This window comes from Ascochyta rabiei, chromosome 13, assembly GCF_004011695.2.
Source record: "Ascochyta rabiei chromosome 13, complete sequence".
NCBI classification, from domain to species: domain Eukaryota; kingdom Fungi; phylum Ascomycota; class Dothideomycetes; order Pleosporales; family Didymellaceae; genus Ascochyta; species Ascochyta rabiei.
In genome coordinates, this window is record NC_082417.1 from 1,037,713 (window position 1) to 1,063,805 (window position 26,093).

The 26,093-nt window shown below is 51.9% G+C and overlaps 10 protein-coding genes across 11 annotated transcripts, besides 3 other annotated features; 3 read left to right on the plus strand and 7 right to left on the minus strand.

The window, feature by feature from the left end:
* Positions 1-54: part of a mobile genetic element that runs on past the window's edge.
* A 229-nt stretch (positions 55-283) lies between these two features.
* On the minus strand, positions 284-1,525 carry EKO05_0007844 (uncharacterized protein; the record flags this gene model as incomplete). Its single annotated transcript, XM_038941108.1, has 3 exons — positions 284-1,269; positions 1,365-1,417; positions 1,470-1,525. 3 exons carry the CDS (start codon positions 1,523-1,525, stop codon positions 284-286), a joined length of 1,095 nt encoding a protein of 364 aa, XP_038797019.1.
* A 233-nt stretch (positions 1,526-1,758) lies between these two features.
* On the plus strand, positions 1,759-2,420 carry EKO05_0007845 (uncharacterized protein; the record flags this gene model as incomplete). Its single annotated transcript, XM_038940964.1, has 2 exons — positions 1,759-1,804; positions 1,867-2,420. The coding sequence occupies 2 exons, from the start codon at positions 1,759-1,761 to the stop codon at positions 2,418-2,420; spliced, it is 600 nt and encodes a 199-aa protein (XP_038797018.1).
* A 290-nt stretch (positions 2,421-2,710) lies between these two features.
* EKO05_0007846 (DNA ligase (ATP)) lies at positions 2,711-5,680 on the minus strand (the record flags this gene model as incomplete). The annotated part of the gene is made up of 1 exon (XM_038946345.1): positions 2,711-5,680. One exon carries the CDS (start codon positions 5,678-5,680, stop codon positions 2,711-2,713), a length of 2,970 nt encoding a protein of 989 aa, XP_038797017.1.
* A 101-nt stretch (positions 5,681-5,781) lies between these two features.
* EKO05_0007847 (Increased rDNA silencing protein) lies at positions 5,782-8,094 on the plus strand (the record flags this gene model as incomplete). Its single annotated transcript, XM_038946344.2, has 1 exon — positions 5,782-8,094. The coding sequence occupies one exon, from the start codon at positions 5,782-5,784 to the stop codon at positions 8,092-8,094; it is 2,313 nt and encodes a 770-aa protein (XP_038797016.2).
* A 771-nt stretch (positions 8,095-8,865) lies between these two features.
* On the minus strand, positions 8,866-10,132 carry EKO05_0007848 (uncharacterized protein; the record flags this gene model as incomplete). Its single annotated transcript, XM_038940948.1, has 3 exons — positions 8,866-9,398; positions 9,453-10,001; positions 10,048-10,132. The coding sequence occupies 3 exons, from the start codon at positions 10,130-10,132 to the stop codon at positions 8,866-8,868; spliced, it is 1,167 nt and encodes a 388-aa protein (XP_038797015.1).
* A 344-nt stretch (positions 10,133-10,476) lies between these two features.
* On the minus strand, positions 10,477-11,238 carry EKO05_0007849 (uncharacterized protein; the record flags this gene model as incomplete). Its single annotated transcript, XM_038940952.1, has 2 exons — positions 10,477-11,112; positions 11,215-11,238. The coding sequence occupies 2 exons, from the start codon at positions 11,236-11,238 to the stop codon at positions 10,477-10,479; spliced, it is 660 nt and encodes a 219-aa protein (XP_038797014.1).
* Positions 11,239-11,884: 646 nt separating this feature from the next.
* On the minus strand, positions 11,885-12,316 carry EKO05_0007850 (uncharacterized protein; the record flags this gene model as incomplete). Its single annotated transcript, XM_038946343.2, has 1 exon — positions 11,885-12,316. One exon carries the CDS (start codon positions 12,314-12,316, stop codon positions 11,885-11,887), a length of 432 nt encoding a protein of 143 aa, XP_038797013.2.
* A 759-nt stretch (positions 12,317-13,075) lies between these two features.
* EKO05_0007851 (uncharacterized protein) lies at positions 13,076-14,172 on the minus strand (the record flags this gene model as incomplete). 2 transcript variants are annotated; one of them, XM_038941036.1, is made up of 4 exons in its annotated part: positions 13,076-13,269; positions 13,322-13,360; positions 13,409-13,997; positions 14,074-14,172. In XM_038941036.1, the coding sequence occupies 4 exons, from the start codon at positions 14,170-14,172 to the stop codon at positions 13,076-13,078; spliced, it is 921 nt and encodes a 306-aa protein (XP_038797012.1). The 2 variants fall into 2 exon arrangements, with proteins under 2 accessions (XP_038797012.1, XP_059493127.1); XM_059637144.1 differs by having other exon boundaries at positions 13,076-13,360.
* Positions 14,173-15,938: 1,766 nt separating this feature from the next.
* Positions 15,939-16,275: a mobile genetic element.
* Positions 16,072-16,136: a tandem repeat.
* Positions 16,276-17,418: 1,143 nt separating the features above from the next.
* EKO05_0007852 (Homeobox protein yox1) lies at positions 17,419-19,218 on the plus strand (the record flags this gene model as incomplete). Its single annotated transcript, XM_038941112.2, has 3 exons — positions 17,419-17,474; positions 17,622-17,733; positions 17,791-19,218. The coding sequence occupies 3 exons, from the start codon at positions 17,419-17,421 to the stop codon at positions 19,216-19,218; spliced, it is 1,596 nt and encodes a 531-aa protein (XP_038797011.2).
* A 2,497-nt stretch (positions 19,219-21,715) lies between these two features.
* Positions 21,716-23,488, minus strand: EKO05_0007853 (uncharacterized protein; the record flags this gene model as incomplete). Its single annotated transcript, XM_038946342.1, has 1 exon — positions 21,716-23,488. The coding sequence occupies one exon, from the start codon at positions 23,486-23,488 to the stop codon at positions 21,716-21,718; it is 1,773 nt and encodes a 590-aa protein (XP_038797010.1).
* Between the last annotated feature and the right edge of the window lie 2,605 nt (positions 23,489-26,093).

Genomic DNA, 26,093 nt, shown 5'->3' on the forward strand with positions numbered 1-26,093 from the left:
CCAGTATTTTGCTGCGTAGGTGTCTGTTTTCCTTAGGATTGCTTTGACTGTGTATTTTTGGTGAGGTTGATACTTACCGTTACGCAGCATCGGCAGGCGATAAGTCTCCAGGTACACAGCCTTTTGAACGCGAGAGTCGAGGCAAGGTGCTTGTTCTATACGAAGTAGTCGTGACATATTGACTTGGTGGATTGTGAGATGGGCACGAAGATTGCTGGTATGTTTCGCGTTTGCTACGACCCACACCTTTGCTCAGAGACAGTTGTCTACAATGAGTGACCTCTTAACCATCCTTCTGCTGCATACTCAACAGCCCCGCGGTCCTCACAAATCCTGCTGTGCTCCAGAAGCTCCCGCTGAAATCCAAATCATACCAGTAATTCACGGCGCAGCACAGCCCTTCCTCGTCACAGCTCTGGCTTACTTTGTGGTACCAGAGTGCGGGCAGATACAGCATGTCTCCCTCGTCGAGCGTGACACGCATCGGCTGTGCGTACTGTGAGTACGGCGTTGTATTGAGAAGAGGCGTGTCCGGATCCCAGGTCGCGAAGGGCACATAGGCTGCTGGCTCGTCAACCTGGATCACCAGATCCCCGACTACCGGTTCCGCAGCATCTTCACCGCTCTGCTTCGGCGTATATGTACCCTCTAGTACCTCCATCTCGTTCACACACGGCGCATCCACTGGCGGGAGGAGGACGAAGTTCTTCTGACCTAAGATCTGCACGTAGATGTTTTCGTAGTTGTCCTTGTGCAGCGCGGTTACGGACGCAGAACTGCCGAGCCAGAAGTTCACTGCGTCTGGCGACTTCTCCAGGGCGACACGTGCGAAAGGAATGCTTGGTGGAACGTCGCTGAATAGAGATGTGTATTCGGCGCGAAGATTGTCGTTTTGGGTTTGCGCGTAGCGCGTTGGGCGAGCAGATGTATCCTCCTTGCTGAGCTCTTGAGTTTGGATCTTCTCAAGCACGGACCCAAAGTGTTCATCGCGCTCGTATGGCTTGACAAAGAGACTGCCGCCGGACGGAAGGTCAACGACGGAATCTGCGTTGCCGTGTGGCGTCAGGGACACGTTGACGGTTTGGCCTTCCATTGCGGACTTGAGGTAGGAGGCGTTCCATCGCTTGCGAGCCTTCCAGTCCTTTGCGCCGTTTTTGATGACAAAAGGCCTATTGCGAGCGACATAGCGCATGAATTCAAGGGGAGAGGGTTCTTCTTTCAGGGTGTCGATTGTGGTAGGGTTCAGGTCGTGATAGGCCGTGATGAGATCTTGAAGAAGTCAGATTGAGCAACCAGAATTCGCAAGTCGATGGTTCTAAGCAACAAGCAAACCAAATCGAGCAAAAGAAGAGAAAAGGAAGCACCTCTTACAGCATCATTCAACGTGTCGCCCGCATCGAGTCCTGTTGGTGCAGGCCTTAACATGCGTTAGCTCAATCTCGCGAACGCTTGAGTAGCTCTGTAATCACCTCGTAGCAGTCTGTTCTGAACTCTTGAGCCCAACCACTTCATCTTGGACACGCATGGTAGATTTATGAGGTTGTTGTCTTGGAGCAGAAGTCGCGTTGCGAATTGTGTAGGCCGGAGTTAAGATCCCTAGCGTCGGACTCAACCGCGAACTTCTGAAGCTCGAAACACCGTCGTCACTCCGCCAGCACTCTCGAACTTGGGCGATAACTGCGCATCACCACAACGCTACGCTTATTGCCAGCACAATCATGTGTATACGGTAACAGCACGACAAACGACATTCCCGACATGTCGTTCACTTCGCGTCTGGGCCCAAAAACGCGTGATCTGTGGTGTACGTCTCATGCGTTGCCTGACATTGAGCCCTTGAACGCATTTGCTGACGAAGTGCTCTAGGGGCAACCAAAACCTTTGCAAAAGGCGCCTTCCTATTCCACATCGTCACCACCCACATCTTCAGCATCGGCCACACCAGCGGCGTCAGCATGGTCCCCACAATCCCTCATTCGTACAACAAGCGCCCTTGGATTCTCTACTCCTGTCTGCACCGTCGCGGTCGCAATATCAAAGTTGGCGACGTAATAACGTACACACACCCGCTCTTCCCTCATCAGAGAGGATGTAAGCGCGTCATCGGCATGCCAGGCGATTTCGTCAGCGTTGTGAGTGCTGCGCGTGAAGATGAGGATCTGGAAAAGGAAGATGACGAAGGCGATTGGGCAAACATAAAGGACAGGGTGGTGCAGGTTCCGGAAGGGCATTGCTGGATTGCGGGGGATAACTTAGAGTGGTCGAGGGATTCGAGGTTGTTCGGGCCGTTACCGCTAGGGTTGGTCAAGGCGAAGGTTTTGGCTGTTATAAGTCCGTGGGAGAACGCAAAGTGGCTAGGGCATGAGCAAGTAGTCGTCGAATATCAAGGTAAAGCCAAGGAGTGGGTCAATGGGACATGAGGCGTGTTCATTTCGGCTATTGTAAAGCTTGTACAGATTTGGAGATACCCCAGCAATTGCATATCCAGAAGTACATGCAGCTTCCGCAAGAGTCCTCAGAGCGGTGTCTATGAAATCGGCCACCAGGCCTAACGAGAAGCATCTACATCTGGATGCGCGATTGAGCTAGATCCGGGGCAAGCAACCGGACAGGCTGTATCATTGGGTATCGAGTTACGATGCACGCTCTAGTAGATGTAAATGGACAGAAAGGAATGTAACGCTGTACCTTCAGCAAACAATTGCTTCAATCATCCCCACTGGAACCTCTCTTCGTCGACCATTGTGCCCTCTTCCCAGCATTTCTCCACCCATGCAACACCCACCACTCTCGCCATGTCAGTGATCTTCGTGCTACTCCCCTTCTCACCATCTGGAGCGACGATGTGCGTGATTCCCTTTGCAGCTTCCTTTCCAACCACCGAGCCGCCTCCAAAGCGGATGTAGTTCGCTGCCATTCTTGTCTTGAGACTCCAGACAGGGTCTTCATTGACTTGGAAGGCGACCTTGATATTAACGAACATATAGCTTCTCAACTTGTTGACTTCTTCTCTGTGACCTTGGAGCTGATTGAGAAAGCGTTGCTTATCGAAATTCTTCTTTGCTCTTGGCTTCTGCATGCCTCCAAGCAACTTTCTCATTTCATCGACATCTCCGATATCTCTCGCATACGCGTCCCCGTTCCCATCTACGTTGCCTTCTGTAACATCCAGTTCATTATCGTGGAGGAAGAACATGTGGCGGTTTGGTTCGAATGGCAGTAGGTACGGCAAAGCACCGACATCAGCTTCATTCTGAACTATACAGTCAGACAGCCAGATAGGTTTGACAATGTTGTTTGTGTTTCGCTTCTCGAGAGACGCCACTTTGATGAGCCGCTTGTCTGCAATAATGACAAGACTTCTGTCGGCCAAGTCACGCTGCACGATCCTCCCGCCGTTGGCTTTGACAAGTGCTTCGAGGTCAGCCTTACTCTTCTTGATAGGGTGTAGTTGGTCGGTCATGATATAGAAGGTCAGACCTTCAAATACTTTCGACTCTGGGCCTACATAGGGAGTCGTTACAGCTTCGTCACCTGCAATCACGAGCGGCATCTTTGTGACCCTGGCTTTCTTGCGACGGGACTGCTCGATCTTGAACTCTTGCTGTTTCTCCTCAAGAGTTTGCTCAACATCGACCTGTAGCTCAACCCATTCGTGGACGCTCAGGGCTTGGTCCCACCGCTTGTCAATGCGGAGGCGCTTGAAGCGTGGAAATCGGAGCGTACGCCCCATGCGAAACTTATCGCTGCCTTCCACGCTGGCTGCTTTACATTCAAGAACGACAGAGTCACTGGAAAGGATCCATTGGTCGGGACGCTCGTATTGGCGGTTTTCTGTGTGACCACCGAGCTCGATGGTAGGAGGTGGACGCTTAGGATCCCAATCTTTCCATTTGCCTTCCGTACGGCCTCGTATAGCAGCGTAATCTTCGCGGCTGAATCCTCCTCCAACTTTGAAGAAAGAGAAGCATTTCTCATAGTCTGGATCACTGGGTTTGGCATTTTGTTTGACGCGCAATCCGCACAAAAAGGAAGAATGAGCGCCGCCCCGATGACCTGAGCCATAGTAGGCACCAACCACAACACAGTCAAGCGATTCGCCGAATTCAGACATGTACTCAGGTTTTACCTTCATCCAGTCGTTATTACGTTCGTTGAGGCGATACATGGACCGAGGGTTCTTTAGCACCAGACCCTCGGAAGACTCAGCCACGACCATTCGCAGTGCTGGTTCGACTTCAGTGTGCGAGCGTGCGTCGATATAAGGATGAACTTCCAGTCGTCGATGAACATTCTTAACCGCACCTTCTAGTGCTCGACGACGGTCGCGTAACATGTATGGTGTTAAGAGCTTGTCGTTCAGATAGACGCAATCGAACACGCGGAAGAGGGGACGCTGGCCAGTGCTCTTGTTGGTCTTGTTCTCCTTCTCTGATATTGCTGCAGTCTTCAGTGTGCCAAAGCCGACAATGTGGTCTGTCTCCATGTCCCAGGTGATCATTTCGCCGTCAAGGATGATGTTGCGAATGTTCTTGCCGAACGCATCTGCGATGAAGCGTGTCAAAGCGCCTGCTTCCTCGCCTTCAAGGTGCTTGCCATAGAGGTAGGCATAGTCCTTTGCCTTGCGCGACCAGAAACCGAATAACCTTCCGCCGGGCGCGTCGGGATCTTCCATCATGTGAAGTTGCATACGTTCACCGTCGAGCTTCTCTTCAATCCAGAAATTGTCATCGTCAGGGTTCTGTTGGAATCGTGATACGATCTTCTCGAATGAGCCGACCTTGTCTTGGAATTGTGCTAGTTGCGGCTGGAAGCATTGCATTACACTGAGGCCTGTATCATCACCTTCAAGTCGAATCATTGGGTCGTAGAGTTCCCAGCATACACGTCTGAGGTTTGAGGATATATTGAAAAGCTGTTCAGCATCAGGGTGCCACATGTCGAGGAAGGTCTTCTCGGTAGCTCCGATTTTCATCTGACGAAGGATCATGCGGATCAGCCAAGTCATCTCTTCAGCATTCATCCTCCTGTAGAATCTGTTGAAGATCTTGACTTGCTCATCTTCTGAGCCGACCTGCGACAGCTTGTCCAAAGCGCTGTTGACTTCAGCAATACTCATGTCACTGTATTGAGTACGCATCTGGCGTGTAGATAAGACTTCATAGCAGCGACCAGCAAAATCACCAGCGGTCGAAGAGGTGGCTTTGTACAACTGGCCAGGTAGCTTCCAGTTGAGCATCTGTTTCGCATCGTCTGAGTCTTTACTGATCTTAGTAAGTTTGATCAAGACCTTAGCGATGGCCTTCTCTTTCAGGCCGTACATAGCTCTGTCTCGATCTTTTTCAGGGATGATGAGTCGCATGGCTGGGTAGAAGTCATTGCCGACCTTCTTTCGCCAATCTTTGATGAAGCGTTCGATGATGTTCCTCTTGGCTTCGTGCGGCGAGAGGTTCGAGTGACCTGACGGACCAGTTTTTCGGCGGGGCCCAACAGGATGCCTCCTCTTCTGAGTATCCATGAGTGGATTGAACAGCTCGGTGAAAAGCGTGTGGAATGGCGGTGTCTTGTGCTCATTCAAGGGCCGAGTCGGGTACTTCTCGTCCAACTCCTCGTCGTGGCCATACATGAGCGTGTTCTCACGCACTGCCTCGGCGTCAGGCATGCTGGTGTCGTCGCCCATGGTGGATGCATCGAGGTTGGGACGTCGGAGCGGGCTGTTTATGATGTTGCCAGTCGAGCAGGCAACGGCGCAGGCAGGCGCGACTGGACGCGCGCTATCACATGTGCGCCTTCGCTACTTGCGGCCTAGCTCGACATCTATTCCAAGCTGTGGGGCTCTGTAAACGCAACGGGCACGCTGTCGTAATTGCACAGGATTCCACTTGGACTCGTTTATCCTTCCGTCGTTCGCTCAGTCTTGATCCTTGGTCCCCTAGCTCTCTCGAACCCCTTCTCGAGTGCACAGAATCCTCGACTTCCACGCCCTCACGTACACATCACCACTTCCAGTTCGATGGACGCCAGATGAGCAGCTCCGTACGCAGCCGCAGCGTCGTCCCGCAGTCGACCGGCGATACGCAGCACAATGTCCGCGATGCAGCTCTGATTGGAGCCACCTCAGCCTTCGCCAGACCACCCGCCAAACCTCAGCACCTCACCAACACATACGCTGGAGGCAGCAATGGCGCTCTCCTTGCTGCCACCAAAGTAGGCACAGGGCGGCCAAGCACTCCCGCCGGCGTTTCTGTGCCGTTGCAGAGAGATTATACCGGCGGTAGCTCACGGAGCGCAAGCAGGTCGCGTCCCTCTCCCAAGCACGTCAGCAGCTCGAGCTCTCTGGGCGTGCCTGACAGCCACGTCGACCGTGCACCATCGCCATCATACACTGCCGCCAAGCTAGCGGCTGCGCGCCTCAGCCCTTTGCGGCCAGCTGTCCCGGCCAAAGCTGCAAACACGATGAGCGGAAGGTCTGCGAACGAGCGTGATCTGCTGCCACCATCCGGGAGCGTAGGCAACGTGCTCGCGAGGCTGGAGCAGCAAAAACCGGGCCAACAGAGGATCCACCAGGAGCCGCGCAAGAGGAGAGACAGCATTGACTCGCAACCGGTCGCAAGTGCGGCTGCTCGAGACAAATCCACCGATGACACGCCTATCCCACCGACCAACTCTCTCGTCAAGATGTTCGAGCAGAACCGACCTGTGACCCCTACACAGCCTCCATCCGCACCCTCGGTCGTCGTCAAGAACTCTCCGCCCCCTGTCAAATCACCCAAGCCTCAGCGCAACTTCACACTACCTCCGGAACCTAAGGACGAAGCACGTCTTGTCAGGAAGAGGACTCACACACCGCCTCCTGTACCCAAGTCGAAGCCTCCAATCGAAACACCGCGATCGCCGCTCACCGACGGAACCAACGACCCTTCTTGGACGCACAACGCTCCATTGAAGTCTCCGCCCATCAAGCAGAAGCCAGTGCAACTGGCTGCTCTCAACACGAGGGCTACAACAGGACCGACAACGCCTGGTCAAGGACGGCCAAAGTCGCAAGACTCAAAGCGGTCAGCAAGCTTCCATAGGCGTCTCTCGACATCGTTGGAGAGTAATGCACCGTCTTCGCCGGCGTCTTTCAAGTCAGCAAAAGAAGAGCTAGAGGAAGAAGAAAAGGTCAAGCCTGCTCTGCCTCCTCCACGACGTTCGAATACTCGAAAGAATGAGTCTGTCCCCGCTGATGTCAAATTACTGAAGCCTTCGGTCCCGGCTCCTCGACGACAAGGCAGAGGCGCTTCTCCATTGCAGGCGCCCGAGCGATTGTCTCCACCGAACCGACCATCCTCAGCCGCTGGCTCAGTGTATCACAAACCGTACCAGCGCGAATCGGTCAAAGCCATCACAAAGCACATGACGGGTGAATCCCTTTCGAGTGCCATTATGGGAGCAGCCCTTGCCTCTTCTCGACAGAGTTCACCGAACCCGCTTCAGCCAATGACTATCGAGCCACTCTTCCCACCTCGCAAACAGCATCACCATCACATGCCATTTCATCGCTCGCCATCTCCGCAAAAAGCATCGCCGCCAAAGGCGACAGGCAAACTGCGCACTACCATGCGAAAGGATCCTTCTCCACCCTCTTCATCAGATGATGAAGTCGATTTCAAAGGCAAAGGCAACCGTATCATGGGCATGAAGGTACGCAAGCATCCCAACAAGCATCACGAGGGGCAGCGTAAACGTTGGCGAGACCAAATCACAGAGCGAGAGAGGAAACGATACGAGGGTGTTTGGGCTGCGAATAAAGGTATTCTCTTACCTGCATCGAACGTCAGCTACCCGCCCGACGACGATCCATCCATGGATGTGTTGAACTTGGTGGTGAAGGAGATCTGGATGAGGAGCCGGCTGCCAATACACGTCCTGGAGGAAGTATGGGCCCTCGTCGACAGCCGAGAGGTTGGGAGACTGACACGCGTCGAGTTCGTAGTAGGTCTCTGGCTAGTAGATCAGCGTCTGAAGGGGAGAAAACTGCCCACGCGAGTCAGCGACAGCGTGTGGACTAGCGCACGCGGCCTTGGGATCAAGGTCAAGGTTCGCGGCTGATCAGCGACTACGCATGCATTGCTTGGTGTTTTATTTTTCGAGATACCCATGTCCAATTCAGTTGTTTTTTTGTGTGGGCTGTCTTACTTTACACTCTTTCTAGGCTCAATGAAGGATGTCCCAGTTGCAACTGATAGACCCACGCCAATGAGAACGATGTAGAACAGAACGTCCGTCTTTCTCGGAGCCTTAGCCATCGCCATGATGCAGGCACCTACTTGTGCCGAAACAAACCAACAGTCTTATAACTATATATCGAGCGAGTGACTTGACAAAGCTATTCGGGTACCTAGATGAACAATTTACAACTCAGGCGTCAACGGCCGACAGTTGCTCTATGACTTGTTTACGATGGTTGCAGGCACGCCGGGTGTTGTGTGGAGCCGCGGCCAGAGATCTGTTCACGAGTCTGCTAGCAAAAGGCCTTTAAGCTCGGTCGCCTTGTGCAGGATGAGCGGTTGCACGTGGCTGATGTTTTTTGTGGCAAGCTTAGTGCTGGATTGAAGCTCAGGGTTCAGGCGAACAGCTGCTGGCTTGCTAAAATCTTTCCAATTCGAGTGCTAAAGCAGCCCTCGACCTCCTCGCGGCGCCGTCGCGGGTCGAAACACAAACGATCAGAAACACGGCCTGCAAAGCGTGCGACGACTCGCGGGAAGAGATCGAAGAGCATAAACATATTTGTGTGTATTCTGGCCTACATCGACTCATCAGAAACCCTCAACGCCTCGAAATGCAACGTAACTCTCGCTCTTCCTAACCTTGCAGAAATGTCTAGTCCCAGCTCTTCTTCTCTATTTGCGGCGTGCCCAACATCCCCATTCCATCACCTCTTCTCCCCCTCTTACCCCAGAACTCGAGCCCTAGGTCATACATTTGCCAGGCCCATCCACCGGCAACCATGACTCCACTGATGACGTTTACCAGCCTGACCACCAGCGGCCAAAACCCACCCCACTCCTCGACAACGCTCAGTGTAATCGGCTCGATGTCGAATTTGACAAAGACGCCCGGCACGCTTTGCTCAGGGACTTTGTGTGATTGAGAAGTAACGGCGTATTGGTTTGTCTTGATGGCGTGCGTACTGAACAGACCGGCGCTGCTAGCAGAATCGGCAGAGTCGAGGTCTTTGAGTGCCTTGAGCGAGTCGGTGTAAATAGTAGGGACGATGGAGAGGTAGTACTGAAACTTGTAGAAGTGATCGTTTTGAGTTGGGGTGAGGGCGATGGTATTGTCGAGCGGGTTGTTCATGGAAGGAAAGTAGGGCCCGAAGGACATTTCGCGGATGATGTGAGAGAAGTTGAATGCTGTGGGAGGTCAGTCTCGCGTTCCTGGGTACAGTTATTAGGCGGAGAGCTCACAGTTGTGGTCCAGGTGTTCTCCAAACTCCATGTATCCATGTCCTCTAGCAGTGATGTGGAAGTCGCCCTGAACTTTGTTGCCATCCAGACTTCCAAAGATCCTACAGCTATCCGTCGCGCCTCTGATCCTCGGTGTCTTCGCGAATTTCTTCTTCTGCTTCTTTCCCAGATGCTCATGCACATCCTGCTCATCCTTCCACTCCTCGCCAATTCCCTGATTCAGCTCATGCACGCCTCTCTCAGCATTTTTGCCTGTCCATTGGGCCCAGCTTGTAGGATCCTTGCGCAGGAGGTCGCCAGCGAGAGTGCGATCCCCAGCTGCGTCTTGCATGTTAACATGAAGGTCGGCGCAGCGCATAGCGATGATGACATCGAGGTTGATTTGCATGTCATGTGAGACACCCTTCTCAACTGAGAATGTTTGTGTTGTTGTGCCGGTAAACCAGCGCGAGGTTTCGGTCCAGGCCAGCCAGATGCATGTGAGAATGAGGGTTACGGTCCAGGCGGACGAGTTGCGACCTTGGACGAGATACGTTTTCTTAGTTTTGGCTACATGTGTCAGTGTGTTTGCTAGATGTGTGGAGAGTACACTTACGGAAGGCATCGAAACTAGACACAATGTTCCCCTTTGAAGACCCAAAAGCATCCTCATCGAGGCCCTGATCTTGAAACCCGTTCATGCTGGGCGGACAATTTCACGAATAGGGCACAGCAGACCCAATTGCGATCACGGCAGGAGCAATCGCGATTCAAGAAAGAGAGATAGCCACGCAAGGGACCCGGTGGTGGAGTGAGGGGAGTGACACCGACATGCGAATGAGTTCGGGCTACGCGTCCCCGAGCGTAAAGGCCACCTCGCGTTAGTTCACAGCCCTACAGAGCACAGGCCGCCGCGGGAGTGCCCCACGTGCGCACGTATGCCGCGAAGCAACACGCTCTCGAATTCGAGATGCAAATGTCATGTACGTCGGCATTGTTGTATTGGTGCTTGTTGCATTCGTAAATCATGTTGTCTTAGAAGTATCTAAGCAGCCTCGTCGCTTAGTCCGCTGAACTTGCTGCCGCCTTCCTGCTGGCCACTCTGCAAGCCAACACCCCCACTAGCCGCACTCTTCTTCACCTGGTCCAATTCCGCCTGCCTCGCGGGGTCCTTGTTCGTTCCAATCGCTCCAAACTCCGTCTTGCCGCTAAGATTGGGGTCCTCGGTAACGTTCTTGCCTGGCATTTTGAAGGCCCCCTCTGCTTCCCTCACTTTATCAGCCGCGCCCGCATATCCTCCCTGGATCTCCTCAACGTTAGACGAGGGTGGCTGCGTGCTCGTGCCGTAGCCGGTTGCGCCGCCGACCTTGTTGTATGTAGGCCCTACGCCGTGTTCCTTGCCTAGGCCAAGACCGCTGCCAGCAGAGAGCTGTTGCTGCTCACTCCATCCTGAGGCGGCATCCCGCGCTTCAGCGTCGATGGCTGGATCGAGCTTGCGAGCTCCGCTTGTGTCGGTGTTGTTGGCTGTGCTTCCGGCAGAAGGTTGAGCAGATGCAGCTGCCTTGGGGTTGCCTTCGCCGAAGGAGCCGTCACCCTTGAGAGATTCAGCGGCGAGGGAGTCGCTGGTGACGATGCCAACGCCTTCGTGGATGGCGATGTTGGAGTGGGGGTCTGTTGTTACCTGAGGTTGTAAGCTGATCGCTCAGTCATTGAAGTTTGCAACAAAGGTAGGGTGAGAGGATGGCTTGACTTGTATGAGCTTAACTGGAGTGTGGTAACGTACTTTCTGGCCGTGTGATTGAGACATCGTGGAGGTGTTTTCTTTCTTTGTAGATTTGCTTGAACCAATTGTATATTCTTTGGGAGGGGGTTGAGTTAAGTGTGGGTATTGAGCTCTACCCCCCAAATGAGAGTAGTGACATATGGCGTGCATTTGCGTCATGCGGAGCTGTATACATTGTGACGTCAAGTAGCTGGTAGCACCAGTGACAGCCGTGAACGCGATCCGCCGCTTAAGCTTTCCAAACGGGGCTAACAAAAGGCATGCAGATCAAAAGCTAGTTCTCGAGGTTCCATGTTTTGGTCCCCCGGACGTGCTATTCAAAAGCAAAAATTGTTATTTTCGCCACTGTCAGTTGTAAGACTTGTCGCGATCGTGTATATTGATGTCGAAACAGGGTTCGTTTGTAAGGTTCATTCAGACCTAGGCTTTGTTTCTTGTGCACGTCATGACAGCAGTCCAAGTATTAATTGATCATATCGTTCAATCGTTCATTCATGACCTAATATTGCTCTTGCAATCATACTACCGTATTCGCTGACGTAGCACCCATACTCGGGGTGAAGCCCTTCTCTCGCTGGAAAAATCAGATTCTTAGTATCCCAAACGCCGTGCAACCATGCATTGCATACAGTGCACCTCTCAGTCCAGATCATAGGTGCTTTGCGGCAATCTATTTAGCGGATGAAGGGGTACCTTTGTCCTTTCCGGTAGTGTTGGCCAGGCCAGGGTGGTCCTTCTGGTCACGACTAACAGCATCGTTAGGGATGCCGCCCAAGCCATCCTTGCCCTCACGGCCGGCAGCACCAACGGAGTCGGTGGTGGCGGGCTCACGGAGGGTCGAGCTACCCTGGCCGGATGCAGAGATGTCGGCGGCCTGGCCGCCAGAGCCAACATTGACGGTGCGCGCATCAGAGCTGTTGAAGTCGGAGGCCACGGGAGGCTCCTCGGGGAGAGGCAAGTTTGACTTGACCTTATCGACGGTAGAAGGGTTGGCCTTCATGTCGGTGGTGGTGGGGGCATAACCTTGCTGCGAAGAAACCATTTTGTCTGTTTGTTTTCGTGGCTGTAGCGTTGTTAGTATTGGTGTTTGCAATGTATGCATTGCCGATCAGGGGAGCTATCAAGGCTGACTTGAAGTTCCCACTCGACGCAATTATGGTAAAGACCTACGTGTTTGGATTGGGTTGAAAGGCAAAGTGATGCAATGAAGATTCGGGTGTAGTTGATCTGTGGTGTTGAGGCAGAAGAGATTGTTAATTGCGCAGGCGCGTTTGAGCACTTTATTGATGAGGTGGTGCCGGCGGGGACCGTGACATCATCTTGACATAGAAAAAATTGCGATCCTCATCGAAGATTCGCATCAGTGGGCCCTTGCATCATCAGGCGGGGTTCTTTTTGCAGAATTGATCGATGCAGGACTTGCTGAGCCGCATTTCCCCGGCTCGGTGGAGTCGACGGTGCCTGACAGGAGCAATTCACATTGTTGTGCTCCGTAAGGTCTCAAAACCGAAGGACCGTAGCCGCACATCCTGCCACAGGTCAACACATTGCATCATCGTAGGGTGGCCTTAGTGGTCATCGATTGGGCGTGTACGTCCCATAATCACAATATCGTAGGCATATCAATGACCATGTCGAACAGGCCCATGCCTCATTCTAGTGTCTGCGCTGTTCAAGGCCACGATCCCGTCACCAATATGGAAACGTGTTGCGAAACGATTTGCTGAAGGAGAAGGAAAGGCTACGAAAGAGCTAGACTGCGGTCGCTGCTGGCATACAATATGTGCAAAGAAACAAAGTCTGCTCTGCGGAACAAGAGTTACCCCCCGACGTCAACTCGTCGTGCCCGAAATTGTTTTATTCAGGATATGTCCGCCCAGGCACGGGAAAGCCAAGCTGAGAGAGACGTCGTCGGTACATCTGGGAACATGGTGTTCAAGTACGTGGGGGTGACAAAGTCGTAGCGCCCTTCCGCGGTTGCTAGATGTGTCGCTACCTGTTGCTGCTTATTGATGCTGTCTCCCCTCTGAGCGATGCTAAGCTGGTACTGAAGACCTGCGGGTTACAGTCAATGCAGAAACAGATTGAGCCAGGTCGATAGTCATACCTGCTGGGTTCTGCCAATCGATGTACTGGAATGAACGACCTAAGTAACATCAGTGAGCTGCGCAGATAGATCAAAGGTAGATTGTACCTCTACATGTCTTGATAAGTTCGATCAGAGCATTACCACCGATCCTCTCGCCGCACATGGACATCTCTGCAGGCCAATGTGGCATGTCTAAAGACCGAACCACAAATTTGGCAACATCGTACATCGATGTCAAACAGACATACGAGTAATTGTTGGCAGCATCGTACACAGGCGCAACCGCAGTCATGTTGCGTAGGTTTGCAATGTAGTCCCCTTCTCCGCTCGCGATGTTGGCGCCCACATGGTGGGTTCGCAAGCCACCTACAGCAAAGCGTTCGTAGAAGTTTCCGCATACGAAAACAGTCGACTGGATGTTCGCGGCATAGTGATGGAGCAGATTGAGAGCCGAGGTCTTGCCACGGTCTAGGATGCTGTTCGACACACGCTGCCCTGGTTGACCTTCGAATTCGGCGGGGGCAAATCGGCGGACGCGACACTGCACGGCTGCTTCGACAAGTCGTAGCTGAAGCCTGCCAGTCACTGTGGAGATGACTGTATCAACCCCCATCAACGCGTGCTGGAGGGACGATGAGCTTTTGTAATTTACAATCTGACACTGATAACCTTGTGATATCAGGATTGTCTGATCCTGCAGTTGTTCAGTAAGAGTGCACCGACTTTTGAGAAGCCTTTAGAGGAGTTAATTGAGATACGAATTTACTCACGACTCTTGACAAGATGAGAACTTGATGACTGGTTGACCCTTGGATCTCCTGAGCAATCAGTAATGCTAACCGGCAAGTACCAGCAACAGCTATGCGCATAGTGGATATGCTTCGTGGAGATCTATTTTACGGAGCACTTCAGTAACCTGGACTGGTTTGCAGAGAATAACTGTAATATCTGATTACTTGATATATCCATATCCATAATGCCTGAGCCTCACTTCTGTACCCAAGCAACCATCACGGTGATACAAAGCGTTGATGCCCATGACTCAAAAGCAGGTTTGAAGACGGTGAAGGAATGTGCAGCCTTGTAGGAACGAGATAGTGTGCAATATAGGGAGGCTGAAAATTACAATCGATCGAGAGGGTAGCGTGGTATGCGCCTTTACCGTGTAGAATTAGCTGCTATGAACCAATGGCTTCGGATTATAGTGCGATGTAATATACGCTATGGTGAGGACGTCAGCACCAAAGGTACAAACCGGTATAGTGGAAGGCGGGACAGAGTAAACGCCCAGCGTCTTTCGAAATGTACAAGGGTGTCGAGTGTGAGAAGATTGGGCAGCAAGCGGCGGCCAATGGCTGAATGCCTTTGAGGTTTCACCTGCGGTTGCCTGCTTCGAATGGGTCTCTTGCGACATGACCGATATCATTGCAAGCCACAGGTGTAGCTGATTAGCCATTCACGATGACGATCAAAACACTCTTGGGCCTCCGCCATGCCACTGACCTTTTCAACATGTATTGCCGGGATACATGTTTCAAGACGAAGATGACATACTCGGCGATCTACGGGTGTAATGTGAAAGCTCAGCGAAAGGTCCACGAATGAAGAAGGAAAGCGCATTCGACTACTCTATTTGTCACTTGTGTTGATTCTGCACTTGGAGTGACGTGCCTGAGGACTCCACGAAACGGTACAGGATCCAAGCGCATTGGGTGGGCGAATGAACACTAGGAAGCGTGTGGTGTTTGGCCTAGCATATAAGATTGCATGGGACTTGTCTTACATCGCACATCAACTTGACTGTGCATGGCTGTGTAGTGGTTTCTGTTCGGCATTTCTGTGTCAACGATGTGGGTGCTCACCGTTAATGACAGAGCTGACGGCGACCGCGGGATACTAGACCAATATATCCGGCGAATCATCCAGTATGCAGTGAGATACATCTGCGCAGGAGGCTTGCCAATCAAGTCGATGAGCCGAAAGAGTGAAGTTGCTGGGAGAATGGGCCAGGACCTTTGGGGCCAAGATCCGGTGACCCATCGCTCTGCACGTCGATGTTCGAGGAGCCTGAGCTAAGGCTCGTCATACGAGGAAATAGTAATAGTACGGATGCGCCTGTATAGGTTGTGAAGGACAGATAAGGCCCACTGACTATGTTGAAGCTATGCAGGCTCGCTGCAAGATTGCGATTCACCAAACGTAGGGCGTGCGGCGGGCGCCGAAACATTGTGTGGTGGTAGAACAATGACTGGCCGATGGTATTTGTCCATTTTAAAGACCGACTCTTGCAACAGTGACTTCTGCCTTGAGACAGACTAGCGTTCACCGGTTCCGATGGAGCATCTCTGCAGGATGAAGCTGTTGCGCGTGAAGAGTTCCTTGCTTGCAGGAGATCAAAAACCAGGAGTGTTAGTGCCCGCAGGTGCAGATCTTTCGAACGTACATATCGGCATGATGTTCAGCTCGTCTTACGGTGAAGCCGCCAAGGGTGGTGATGGGAGGAGGCTGGAAGCAGTAGCGGGAACGTTGCCTAGCTGTTGCCTTCTCAGCATTTTGGGGCTAGCACCGGCAGTTTGCGCGGGGTGGTATCCGTTTAACAAGGCAAGAACAGAAAGTGGTGTCGTGTATCTTCAGGACACGCTTGAGCTGACCAACGCTAAGAGCTCAACCTTGCCTTAGCAGCTCCACCGAACTAACGCTAGGCATTATCTTCTAAATAGGTTTAGAAGATAAAATAAACATGTTAGGATTACATTTACAATAAAATCTTAGGGTTAGAGTTAGTTTAAAGTTAGAGCTAGCTAATAGCTAGGGTTATTTTTAGGTTAGAGTTTTCTAAAATTTATTATATTTTATTATTATAGAGTGTAGCAGCTATAAAGATATTAGTTTAAGTGTTCTTGCGTGTTGCTTAGACTAAGTAAGTGAGTTAGTGGTTAAGTTAGTTTTAGCGTTAGTCAGCTTAAGTGTATGCTCCGTGTATCCTTGATCCATGAATGGTAAATGAGGGGTGGCCAATTTCTCACTAGGCTTGAGATAGCTAGATTGGCACCGTCAACCATCACATGATCTCGTGCCACAAATCTGCGGGTTACACAGTATGCGAAACGCACTTCCAGAATAGATAGATGCAAGGCATTCGCCAATCTGGACGCGTCAAAATCGGGCATTGTCATCATCGTACAATCACGAATTTGTACGTTCTTCCGGTTGGACAGGAGGACTGGTACACGATGCCACTCACAGCCTGATGCAATATCACATGGCTACAAACAGTTTCTAAAAGAACTATAAGGTATTGTTGTCTACACCGAAGGCCTTGAGCAGTACTGTCTGAAGAGGTGTTGCTAATATGATCTCAGAGAAAGTCACCGAACTTGTGTGGTTGACTGAGCCAGCAGGCCGACACCTCGACTTATGATAAAGCAGGACTTCACAACATTAAAAAGCAGAAAGGAACAGTGGATACTGCAAGGCTATCAAGAACAATACCATCTAGGCAAAGTAGAGTGGCCGGCTGGTACGCGCTGAGTGGTTTCGAGACGCGTTGATTTACCTACGATCCACCATGGTTCATGTTAATAAACGAGCTCGTGCTCATGCTCGTGCTCGCGGTGCGCTTCAGGGCCTACGACGCGTCGAACTTGTCAAGCGGACTATGGATACCCATTTTGGCATTGCTGATAAGCTGGAAGTACATTTCCACAGCAGGCGCACTTTTCCAAGCAATATTAGGTTCCAGATCAGGAGTCCTGCTGCAGAGATGCCATTTTGTGAGGCTGAGTGCACGGACCCAGTGTTCTTCTCAACCAGGGAAAGTGCCGTATGATGTCTTGCATCCGACAGCCGGCGCAACGCAACGCGACCGACGTACGAACGCGTTCAGCATTCCCTGCCACCAGTTCATTTTCTATTACTTTCCTCGAGACTCAATGCGAACTGAGTCTTGACACAATCGCTTTTTGCCCGCTCACCGTTCACGGCTGTTATTTGAAATGTCCCTCTCATCGCCACTTCCAGTCGCGTCGCCGTCCATTGGTAGACGCGCCAGTCCACCTGTGGTCACGACGGATTTTGCCTTTCTTGTGCATTCGCCAGAAACTGTCGCGAACAAAATGCCGCCAGATGTCGACAACAAGCCTCTCGCTCGTCAAAAACGCAGGCGCACATCGTAGGTTCTGATCTTCTTCAAGTTATTCCATCCCAAGTCTCGAGTTGAGCATTTCGGAGACGCGATGGAGCGTGTCACGGAAGGACTTCGGCTACGCCCTTGACCCCACCAACTCCGCAACCCAGCGCGCTGACCTGCAACCCACAGCAAGGAGGACGAGGACATCCTCAAAGCTGAGTACCTGATCAACTCGAAGCCGGACAAGGCCGCGCGTCTGGAGATTGTCCGCAAAGTCGCGCTTGGCGAGAAGGAGGTGCAGGTCGGTCCACCCAATGCGTTCCACGTCACGAGTGCGCGCGACTAAACCCACCTACAGATCTGGTTTCAGAACAAAAGACAGAACGACCGCCGCCGCTCGCGACCCCTCGAGCCCTCTTCCTCTGCATCACTAATGTCGTCATCGTCCAATATGTCTGATCCTGCGACTGAAGACGAGCACGCGCGTGATGGCGGGAGCGCGCCGGAGCCGGAGACAGAGGCGCCGAAGACCGATGCGCCAGAGCGAGCAACAACACCCGAAGCCGCTTCAAACGAGACGGCCCTAAAGACGCAGGCAGTAGGGGAGGCGACAGCAGTAATCGAAAACGACACCCCAACAACGACGCAACCCACAGTCGAGCCCTCCCCCGCTGCCCAGACGGTCGATACTGCGCCCGCAGAAATCAGCAACTCCCAGCAAAGCGCATCAGCATCGCAGGGTGCGCAACCACGAACATCCTGGATTTCAAACCGTCGCAGCGCGTCCTTCGTACGCTCCGCCGAAGACTACGCGCCAGAAACAATCACATTCCCAAATGCGCCTTTGAAGGCCATCGAGTCACCAGAGGTGTCCAGGTCGGTGGACACGCGTCCCCTGAAACGTACACACTCCTTCGTACGGATAGCTACAAACGAAGGTGGCACAGCACGCGTCGTTACAGACCTCGACAAGACACCGTCGCCTCCTCATTCGAGAACCACACCAGTTTCATTCGCCCGCGCTGCTGCTGGCCTACGCAGGAGCTACAGCGCTGCAGGCCTGAACGATCGCCTGCTTGCTGCAGCGCGAGGGGAACCCAGTCCAAAGATGGCCCGAGTGTCGCCCAATATTGGAAGGAGCCGGGACTCTCGAGCATGGGAGTTCTGGTGCGATCCAGACACACGGCACAACACAAGCTTGACGGCACGCGCAGAACAAGAGGGTAGTGGAAGCGCAGCAGACGCGATTGGCTTGTTGCGCGCTAACAGGAGGATCCTTGCGCAGAACCAGGCACGACAGAATACACCTCTAAAATCAAGACAGAGCTCGCACAAAATGCTAGGCTCTTCGGGAGTGAAGAAGTCACGCGGATCTATCCAACGTGCGTCGACGTTCAACGTTTTTTCGAGTGGCAAGAAGCCAAAGGACAGTGAAGAAACAGAGTCGGACGAGTTTCCTTCTACAGAATCTGACAAGGAGAACTGGGAACCAGACATGCCAAAGTCAGTACGCAGGCGGCCATTTGCTACACCTGGTTCAGCGACACGGCCACGCCGGGTCCTGGGCGAGAACACAAACGTTATCTCGCAAAGCGCAAGTCTTGGTGCCCTGTTAGCAAAAGCCAAGAGCAAAAGCAGCAAGGGTACTGTTGATCCGGAACAAGACGAGGAGCTGCGGACGTTTATGAACGGTGACAGCGGAAGCGCACGAACAAACTTGAGCTCCGCAGAAGAAGCTGGATGTGTAGAAGGCTTGTTGGCGCTAAGTCAAGGGCAGTGGAGGTGATCGGGAAACGACTTTGGGTTCAGACGATTAAGATCAGGCCAGTTACTGCCTCATACGTTTGATTGATTCTTGTCACTGCATTTAGCGTATCGGTGTTGGTATCGGTGGTCGATGTGGTCGGCGTTGTACAAAGGTACGCAAAGTACCCTGGTGTTAAGGAGTTAACACAACTGTCTTGTTTGTTACCTCTTACAGTTGCAACACATATCTGCAAGTCACGAGATCTCGCAACGGTGACAAACGACCATAACACATTCCCAGCTTTTGCGTCGTGAGCTTTACATATGGGCTCTGTCGTGCTATCATCCTAACACGGCACGCTTTTGCAAGCCTTCGTCCACATAAAGGATGCGAGCGGTGATTCATCAGTGTTCGCCAGCTCAACTGATGGTGAGGTATGCTCTTTTGGCTGCAACACGTTTCACGGCGAGCTCAATCTCCATCACTCTTTACATGGACACGGCTGGGCTAGAACCAGGTTCTGAAGCTCCTTTCACCTGCACTCTGCCTCGATACGATGTTTTGTCCGTGCGCGCTGGTTTTAAACACATCCAGCAGCTCACAACTATTTCTCACGACCGCAATGCCAGTGCCGTTCCCGAATGGACCGCCATGGTCAATGACGCCATCCACACCATCGTCACCTGCTATGCTCGCTGTACAGCAACGATCAAGTTGGCTTACAACGCCCACCACCTTCGCTGCGTTGGGACAGGTAACTGATATGCAGTCATCGTTTATTGCCACGATAACGCCCCCACCAATGGACATGTCACTTCCTCCACTGGTTTCTTTCACTGGAACGGCGGGGCGTCCTTCGGTCACAACACCTACCAACACAGCACCAGCCACCACTTCATCTCTACACTCGCAGGCAGAGTTCTTCATGACCGGCGTGCTCTCCGTCACTTCTCAGCTCGACGCAACGTGCAGCACCTGCCTCGAGCCGCTTACCGACAATGTGGTGAAGATGGTCAAGTGTGGACATACATTCCACTGTGGCTGTATATTGCCATGGTTCCAGGGTACCTCGCAGAGGCGGGGCACGTGTTCAAATTGTAGTACTGAGCTGTTCACGCCGGAGCCATTGAGCATATGCTCCACGTTTGTGTCTCCTCGCATGATATTTGATTCAGTTGGTGGTGGGAGCGAAGAATAAGTGCAGCGCAAGCAAATATCTCTCGATCGTTTGCGTGAAAGTATGAAGCGACGCCTTGAAGAGGTGCGTCGACCTACGGAGTATCGCGCTCAAGCTGAGACTAATAGTCGCTTCGTTGCAGCATATGCTCAAGAACGTCACACTGCAAATCCACATGAGCCTCAATCTCAATCTGCACGAGATATGCTTGCGCTAGTAAGCACAGGGACACTCGAATCGGTACTACGTAGATACGTATCGGATGATCTGAGAGTACACTGCGCAGCAGAACTCCAACGACGTCGCAGGAATGCGAGAAACCGAGCTTCAGCCTCACGACAGCCTCAACGTGGTAACGACTTAGAGCTTCTAGAACCAACAGACTACTCACACACGTCAAGCTTGGCACACTGCGATCTTGGTTCTGAGCTTAGAATTCGCCACCAAAACAATGGACCGCCAGTCGTCCCCATAACTCACAGTGAGAGAACAATGCCCGCCTTACCTTCACAAGAACCACATCCCGGCAGCATCCGGATACGCATTCTACAGGAGCAGCTCGCAAAACCTGAGAGTCGATTATTAGCATTGTGGGCCGAGGTACAAGCCACTGTACTGAGACCTATAGAGCAGATGACAGTCGATGGGGTTCGTCCGAGGGAAACCATCGTCGAATCACTGGTGGCAACACCCCGGATGACCGGATTCGAGACTCGATGCGTTTCGCACCAGACTCTCAAGGCAAGCTCGATCTGTGCCAGTCACAACAGCGAATGAAGAGTCACAGTCTGGTAGACAGCCTCCCATCGTGTCCACCCAGGATCAGGATAGCGAGGTCTCATGGCCGTCTCAAAAGATCTTACAACTCCAGCCAGACAAGTTACAGACAGGCAGGCTTCTGACAGCGACGATCATGCCCGCAGCACTACAAACAACATACGTTCCTCGGCTTGATGGTCAGCTTTTTGATGTGACATACCACGCTCAGTGAGCGTATCACCCATTAGAATCATCTAGCCTCTAATGGAATACGACTTTGGGGGCCTGGATCAGCTTCTCATTGCTCAGACTGGATTTGCTGTGCTCAAGGCTGAAATACAGGAATCCTTCAATAACCTCTAATGGACCGAACAATCCACATCATTGAGCGACGGGCGGACAAAATACGCAAAGGCTTACGAAATGAAGCGCTACATCGATTCAGATATTCTGGATATCGACGAACTGATGGGCGTGACTGTCTCGAAGGATGTCAAGAACAGGCGCCAGAATGGACACATAAAAGGCAAATCCATATCTATGTTGACAGCCATAGGTTGAAGCATCGTGCACGTAAACACCTAGCACCAGTAGAAAACATCAATGCCACCTTACCAATCCATCAACACTGACTAGCAATGCAACCCTATCCCCAACCAACCCTGCCTTGATACGAACACCAATCCCCACTCCACTGTCCCCAATGACGAATATATCACGTCTCACATCACCTCCCCTGCGCGCGTCATAACACTCATCCGGGATATAATCTCTCCTCAACACCGCCTGCCACGCCCCTCTCGTACCCAGCCCCTTTGGCGCAACGTAATCCGGAATCGCTTTGATCCAGTAATGACACGTCGCTCTATCAAAACCAAATGCCACAGGAAACGATAGCGATTGCGCATATGTATGGCTCTGCACCCGCAACAACAAGACCCCAAACGCCTTGGGTGCCGACGTAGGAATATGCAGTTCGTGCGTATCTCCATCCCACAGCTCTTGCGGAAACGCAGATATGATGCGCACGGGTGGGATGGTTTGGTTCCCGAAGTGGCGTCGGACGTGGAAGCAGGAGAACTCGGGCGTTGTGAAGTCTGGCGGGATGGAGGGGTTTTGCCGGACGTAAATGGTTTGGAGCTGTCCTGTGGGCCAGTCGTCGATGGAAGTGAGGGTACCGGCATCGACTCGTGCGTACTGTGCGAGACCGTCTAGACATTTCAAAGAGATAGCTAGACGCTGGTTGAGCGAGTTGCTGGCACGGACTAGTGCGAGGATGCGGGTTTTGTCGTGCGGGTTGGCAAGGAACTCGAGTTGGATATGCAGACCGATAGGTGTGAGGTTAACAGGAAATACTGAGATGCTGTCCTCCCGCTCTAAGGATTTGCAGTCACGAAATTCGAGGGGAGAGCGGGCGAGTAGGCCGCGGTAAGTCGAGGGAGTGCAGTCCAGGGCGCGCCAGGCGAAGAGAGAATAGTCATCTGTTGTCTTGAGGATCTCCTCCTGGAGCCGAATGAAGGCCTTGTTTCCTTCGCCATAAAGTAAGGGCATTTGAATGTCGAAGAGGCCAAGGAGGCAATATGCAAGATCTTCGACACGGGTAGTCAGACGGTGGGCGGCCCAGGACATGCGCTCAGCAACTGAGACTTCGCTGACTGAGCGACGCTCCTCGAGTACGTAAACTGGGATACCAGTGGCCAGTGAGAGTTCTTGGAGAAACTCGATTTTCTCTCCCAAAAGCTGCCAGTCGCGAAGGTGGAAGCGACAAACTGCAGGAGCAAGTAGCTCTTGTAGTGTCCATCCACGCTTCGTCCAGCGACTGGTCTCGAAAGCGTTCCTGGCAATCTCAGACGCCGTGCGAAATTTTCCTGTTTCGATCTTGGAAGGCCAGATGTCTTCTAGATAAACAATGCAGACTTCAGCATCCCGATACCATCGATACATGGAATTGATCGCTTCCTGCAATTCAGCACTTGAGGATTTGTCAATGCAACAAGTGTCGATCCAGACGTACTTGAAGCCCAAGCTCTTTGCTTCCCTTGCTACATTCACAATCTTGGAATATCCTTGTCTCTTCAATAGATCATCCTCCTTGACCCCACTGACGTTCGTCGCGAAGCTCGTACTGCTTCTCAGCATGGTCTCCATAGCGGTCAACATAAGCGACGATTGATCATCTTGGTTGCTGAGCGATGCAACAGAAGAGGATGGTGTGTCATAGCTTGCTGAAAATGCCTTGATGCGGTTGATCCAAACTAATTCCTGGTAGCTCACCTCATCTGTGCCCCAGGTATGTGACAAGATGGCATACTCGGGTATATCATTATCATTAAACAATTGGAGCTCAATCGTGCGGACATCAATAAGCCGCATGTCACACGCGATGTAGAATGGCCAGGTGTTGCGGTAAATGGAGTGGGGTGGGGTGAAGCTGTTGGTGAGCTAGGTTGAATCAGGCTAGAGCCCACCAGGTCGCAGATAGCGATCCAAGGACCTGCTTGCGGATCGAGAGTCTCACCTTTGATGACAAGATTTTACATCGGAATGAACGCTGCGCTCAGATGTTTGGGTGAATTTGGATTAACAGTGACTATGGATTTCAAATTATTATGTGCCCCTTGACTCCAATTGCAGATACATGGCGTCGTTATAGGTACGGGTACGTAGCGGGATCGTAAAGAAATCGTCTCTGATCCAGGAAGTGTCCTCGCAATATCTCCCAGGCTATATCCGATTCAGCAGGTGAAAACTCGTGAAGCAGCTAGGTCTGTGGAGAGGGAGGCATGAGAGAAGTCGATAATCTCGGACTGCAGTCTGCCTCCAAGCATGACGGCGTTGTGATGAAAGGGCAGTTATGATCGTCCATGTAGAATTGGTAGCTTTCTTGTCTTGAATATACCAGAGTTAAAGGAGATGGGCGGGAAGTGTTTGTGCACTTCGGATGTGTCTGCGGTTGGCTGTTGATCGATCTGAATCGTCGAAGCTCAAAACACAAGGAGGAAGAATCTTCATCCTCATTTTCTTCGGGAATGTCAGATCGAGGTGTAGCAGCGAAACGTTCAATGTGGCGTCGACAGCAGGCGATAACCTGCTTGATCTTCCCCTTGGTTGGGTTATCGGCATCCTTGGAGCTCTGGGAGCGGATTAGTATGAACGGGCTTGATAGTGAAAGCATGTGACATACGTTTGAAGCTTGCGAGATTGGCGAGCTTAACGATGAATCACTGCTTGCTGCTCGTCTGCGAATTCCAGGGACGTGGTCGCTCATTTCTGGACGTGGTATTATGCTTGGAGGTTCGTAATAGTACTGAAGTTTCTTTGCTTTGCCGATTTTCTGATATTTAATGCCCGTGATAATGTTATATGTTGCTGCAGTGCCACAACCACTACAGGGCTGCGTCGCCGCCAATGGACTACCCCAGCTTGGACATCAAGCTACGCAAGACATGTCCGTTTGCAGATGCGATTCACTCGCGCAGATCGTTGTGGCTCACGGCAGATCAGATAATGTATCGTATTCGAAACTCCAGATTCTACAGTCGCAATGTGGGTGTGGCGATATTCGCAGTGCCCCTGCAGTATCTAACGCTTCTCAGTCAGATTGTGTCCAGGCTACCAACAGTCTCGTCTTCATGTATGCAGCTTACCATCATGCCACATGGTACTCGGACATCAATAATCATTGTTGGCATGCTAGATCTGGACAGCTCTGAGCCCGATAGCCAAACATTGTCGACCGCATGACAACGTCGGAGTTCTACATCGACGTCCTCTTTGTAGCTCAAGGGTGGCCTAGCTAACTGCGGAGATCTCTTACAGCATGAGTAGATATTGTGGTATGCAAAGTAAGTACTAGAGATGTTCCTGCTATATTTAAAAGTGTAGTTGCTGAATCGGGGCTGTGGCGTTGTCTCAGGGACAGGAATTTGACGTGACACGCTACCTACCAACTCACTAGGTCAATACTGCAGTGCCATACTACAGAGCAGGAACATCATAATAGGGTAATTGATTTTGCACAGTAAGACATCCGCTTACATTGACACGACTCGATTGGAAGGGGTCCGCGGCTGCTGTCCTTCGGCCAATGATCATCTTTCGGTACATCACCCCATCTTTTTGCGACCTGAATCAGTACGGTGTCGCAGACTGCAAACACATCCAAAGCCGCGGCACGTAAAAGTAAGAATTTCACATGGAAATTTTCCTCTTGTTGATGGCAATCTTGATTTTCTACGGCAAAGTACGCACTGTCGATGGCTGAGCCTCAGACTTCGATGAAGGAGATGTAGCGAACGCAACAGTGCAAGATCGCCCCGCATCCAACCTAATCTATTTAGAGATACTATTTCGAGAACCTTAAGAATTCTGTAAAGCTGATGCTACCCTTTATCCGCGATCGAATCATGGTGAGCAAATGTTTAGTCACAGCGAAACACCAGCACTAGCTACCCGAACCCCAGATCTCGGCGACGAAGTAGTCTATAAAAATCACACTTTAGTGGAAACAAGTCCCACCCGTTGGTGTTGCACCCTGAGTCATCCTTGTGGCTTGTTGGGGTATTTACGATAGGCGTCATTGATTCGCACGGTAAAAAGCGAATATGTTCCAGTCTGCGACATGCAAGAGTTTGTAGGCTGGACTGACCTCGGTCAACGAAGCATCCGGCCGGTTCTGGATCTTTCAGCCTAGTCAGTTAATGTCCTGTACAGTGAGAAGTTCTGGAAGACCTCTTGTCCTCTGATTTACGACATTCTTAGCTATCCTTGTTCGAATTTGACTGGGGGTTCCAAAGCAGGTATGGCACCGCGTCGAGACCACTCTGTCTCGCCAAGCTCCTTCAAAATACTATGACTGTATGTGATTGCTATACACAGTGGTCTAGTCTAGTCTGCTCTACAACACATCGTAAATTTCAGATAGATAACGCCAGCCTTTCAGCGCTGTAGCCTATATTGTGCCCGTGTGTATGTGGGA